This window comes from Phaethon lepturus, unplaced genomic scaffold (genome assembly GCF_000687285.1).
Source record: "Phaethon lepturus isolate BGI_N335 unplaced genomic scaffold, ASM68728v1 scaffold1699, whole genome shotgun sequence".
In the NCBI taxonomy this organism is placed as follows: Eukaryota; Metazoa; Chordata; class Aves; order Phaethontiformes; family Phaethontidae; genus Phaethon; species Phaethon lepturus.
The window spans coordinates 39,710-43,861 of NW_010561002.1; the positions used below are offsets into that span (position 1 = coordinate 39,710).

At 42.2% G+C, this 4,152-nt stretch overlaps 1 protein-coding gene across 1 annotated transcript in view; it reads left to right on the forward strand.

The window, feature by feature from the left end:
- LOC104626014 (vitellogenin-2-like) overlaps positions 1-4,152 on the forward strand; it is a 24,069-nt gene that overhangs the window by 8,735 nt on the left and 11,182 nt on the right. The window contains exons 18-24 of the mRNA XM_010293823.1: positions 3-87; positions 1,855-1,948; positions 2,053-2,238; positions 2,779-2,923; positions 3,042-3,264; positions 3,355-3,530; positions 3,898-4,151. Of these exons, the coding sequence (XP_010292125.1) occupies positions 3-87; positions 1,855-1,948; positions 2,053-2,238; positions 2,779-2,923; positions 3,042-3,264; positions 3,355-3,530; positions 3,898-4,151 (1,163 nt within the window). The remainder of the gene's footprint in view (positions 1-2; positions 88-1,854; positions 1,949-2,052; positions 2,239-2,778; positions 2,924-3,041; positions 3,265-3,354; positions 3,531-3,897; position 4,152) is intronic.

The window sequence follows — 4,152 nt, forward strand, 5'->3', positions numbered from 1 at the left end:
AGCTGCGATACATCGTTCCTACCTGCACCGGTCTGCCGCTGGAGTATGGGTCATACACGACTGCCCTGGCACGTGCGGCAGTCAACGGTGAGCTGGGAAGTACGAGATCAGCTCTGCGAGCTCTGAGCAGGCGATGAGAGGCACAGGCTAAGAGGGGCTGGAGAAAGAAGTGGAAAAACGGGAAGTTGGAAAAAGAACGATTTTTTGTAGTGTGGGGGAGGTACTGAAAATGTTTGAAGAGAAGCTGGGCACAGCTGATTTCTGCGTCATCTTTGAATCAATTGAAGACAGAGAGTGTGAGGTGAGAACCTGGGAAACCAGAGAGGGAGAAATGTCACAGCATTCAAGGCCAGAAAAAACAAGAGCTGCTTGGGTAGCTGACAGAGACATGGGCAGAAGGGCGTGGCTCCTGGGAGATGCACACACGAGCTAAGCAGGATTCAATGGTGGTTTAAACAGAGAAGAAAATTGAAGACAATCAAAACAGAACTACCAGGAACATCAGAGAAGGCACGAAGAGAAGAGGGCTTGTGAAAAGAGACAGGGCGCTCTGTTCTAAAAGAATAAATATGCAAGTACCAATACTTATCAAGAAGTTAAATCAGTGATCATACTGCTTGTTACGCATCAGACTTTTGATTTAGGCAAAACTGACCCTTCCTTCTGCTGACACACATAAGGAATGAAGGGTGTAGTATGTGTACTTAAGCTCTTTATAGAAGTCTGTATGTGCCCACTCTTCACTGCTCTTGGTTTTTCCTTTGTCCCTTTGTTTTCATAACATCTTTGAACCCCTGCCTCTTGTTTTGTGGGTGTGTTTAATTTTTTTTTTTTTTTTAATAAATAACATCCTTGTAACCAAGTTGGAGAGGTATGGTTTGGATGGGTGGGCTACAAAGTGAGTGAATGCTGTCTGGACTGCTGATTTTCAAGAGCAGTCAACAGATGAAAGTCTAATTGTTATGAGAAACATTCCTCCATCGTTAGCACTTGTTCATCTTCTCTTTTAACAATTTGAACTTTGGAAGAGAAGGCACCTTCAGCAAATCTGTGTCAATGATGATGCTGGATTGGTGGGAGCAGTCACTGCACTGGGGGGTCAGGCTGCCACCCCAGGGGACCCTGAGAAGCTGGAGGGGATAGCCTGACAGAAGTGTGATGAAATTTGACAAGGGCAATGGAAAGTCCTTCACCTGGGATGGAGTAACCTCTGCAGGTGTGTAGGCTGGGTGTCACTCAGAAGGAAAGCAGCTTTGCAGAAAAGGGCCAGGGAGGCCTGGAGGACAAGCTGGTATAGTGAATCAGCAGTGTGCTCTTGTGGTGATGAAGGCCAACTGCATCACTGGCTGCAACAGCAAGAGCGGAGCTAGCATGAAAATTATTTTCCCCCTCTATTTAGCACATCTGAGGCTGCATCTGGAGTACAATGTCTGCTTTTGGGTCCACAGTACAAGAAAGATGTTCACATGATGTGAGGAAAGATTGGAGAGCAGGGTTTGTTTAGCCTGGTTGCCCACCATTCACTCTGTCTTCTGTCTCCTTGCGTTTCTGAAATTTTAATGTTATACTAATTAACAAACTTTCAATTTGGGTCAGCTCTTTTTTTTCTTACTGTATTTTTATTTCCCTTTTCAGTATGTTGCATCAGAACCGTTGCCTACAGAACAAGCTTTCTGTATGTTTTCAGTATTTTTCAGACTCGTAAAATCTCTCATGTACCCCCAAGTCTGTCTTGTGTTCCAGCCATATTTGTCGTATTAACAAAAATATTACCTCTTCCTGAAAACTGTGTCTTGCTTAAATTCAAATCCTTTCTTTCACTTTTACCATGTTTAAATGTTCTGTCATTTGCAGTTGATGGAAAGATGACCCCACCTTTAACTGGAGATTTTAGACCTTCTCAGTTGCTTGAATCCACCATGCAGATTCGTTCTGACATAAACCCAAGGTATGGCAGGTTGCTAAGGCTTTACATGTGATGGAGGTTCTACCTTTTCATAAAAGATGTTAAAGAAAGCACCTTTCTCTCATCTGACCACTTCACTCTTTCAGCTTATATGTACACACAGTCGCAACAATGGGTGTCAACACAGAATACTTTCAACATGCTGTTGAAATTCAAGGCAAGGTCCTGACAAGAGTGCCAATGAAGTTTGATGCCAAGATAGACATGAAACTGAAAAATATTAAGATTGAAACAAATCCGTGCCATGAGGAAACCGAGATAGTGGTTGCAAGGTACTGTAGCATTACTTCAGCATACTTCGTGCTGCTGAAACCTTACGAAGTTCGCTATTCACCGATCTCCTACAGAGTTTTCTAGATAGGCAGAGGGACTTTTCAGTGTGTAGCGGAATCTTTGGGATGAAGAGCAAGGAAGAGAAATAGGGGAATTAAAAGTCAAAAGGTACCTAAATTATTTAGGAGTTTAATTTTTATTTTAGTTTGTTTATTATTTTGTGGTTTTATTTTTTTAATTATTATTTTATTGTCCTTTAGGGGTCTTAATTTTTATTCTTAAATGAATGCCTTTTCATGTTTTGTTTAAATTTGTTTAAATTTATCCAGATTTTGAAAACTTCCTGTGAAATAAGGAACTGATGTTTGTCATGAACTCTTATTTGTCTTTAATAGTATTTATACTTATAGCTGCATATACAATCCCTATGTTCAAACAACGTATCTCTGTGCTGTCACATGATACTGACAGGGATGTATTTCATTTAATCCGAAGACGAGGGGTAAGAATAATTCACCATTCTGTGCATATCTCAACAGACATAAGGCTTTTGCTGTATCAAGAAACATAGGAGAACTAGGTGTTGAAAAGAAGACCTCAATTCTCCCAGGAGATGCTTCATCAGATATTGTGGAAGAATCTTTCAAACCATCAGAGAGAACTTCCAGTGAAGGTTTCACAATGGTAACCTATTCCTTTTTGCTTACATAGTAATATTTATCCTCCCCATGATGCACGTCTGCAGTTTTACTCTTGCCTGTGATATGCTCCCAGTGGTATTCACATACTCATCTTGATGCAGCAAGGAGCTGACAGCATGCCAAGGAAACATGCCTATAGCTCTCAAGAGGATCTCCACCGTGGCACAGGAAGAAAAACTCATAGACGAGACTTTTGCGTCAAACTGCATCGTCTTGGTTGTCAGCTCTGCTTTTCCAGAAGGTCACGAGATGCCAGTTTCCTAAAAAATACATATTTGCATAGATTAATTGGAGAACATGAAGCTAAAATAGTCCTGATGCCAGGTACAATATTGAGCACAGGCCTTGTCATCTTAGGTTTGTCAGTGCTATTTGAAGTAGTATAACCTTCTAATGTGTGCAACTGGTGTGTAGTTCAAACAGATGCTGACATTGACAAAATTCAGCTGGAGGTTCAGGCAGGATCCAGAGCAGCTTCCAAAATAATTCATGTGGTAAACTCGGAGTCTGAGGAAGAGGATGAGTCATCTCTGTATGAGGACATCCAAGCTAAACTGAAGAAGATTCTAGGCATTGAAAATGTGTTCAAGGTAAAAGACTTTGAGCATGGGAGGAGGGAATATTTCCCATAAATGAAGCCAAGAATTTGAAGTTCAGTGTAGAAAGCTGGCATGGGAAAGCAAGGCTAGTTTGACAGGTGACAGTGCCAGGCCTGTCAGCCAGTGCCACAGCTGGAGGTTCTGATCCTATGGGGTGCATCTAGCTGGGGCTGGTCATCTGTGCTGGGCTAGATTTCAGTGGATCTAAGGGACTTCTGCAGCTTCTGCAGTGAGTGATGCAGGGATGATGTTTCTTGAAAGGCTGATGTGAGCATCTTGTCTGACACCCAGAGAAGTTTTACTTTGTAAATACAGAACCAGAAGTATTCCCTCTCTTCTCTTTGAACTGTTTTTGCAGGTTGCAAATAAAACACGACACCAGAAGAAGCAACCTTCTAAGAAAGGAAACACTATGCTAACAGAGCTTGGGACAGACCCCAGTGAAAAAATTCCTTCCAGCTCATCTTCTGCCTCCTCAGCTGTCTCCTCTTCTTCCTCATCAGCTGCTGCTTCTCGTGAGCGTAAAAAGGCTGTGGATAAAGATAAGAATGATCAAGTGAAGCAAGCGAGAAACAAAGATGCCAGCAGCAAGAGTAGCAGCAGCAGCAAGAGT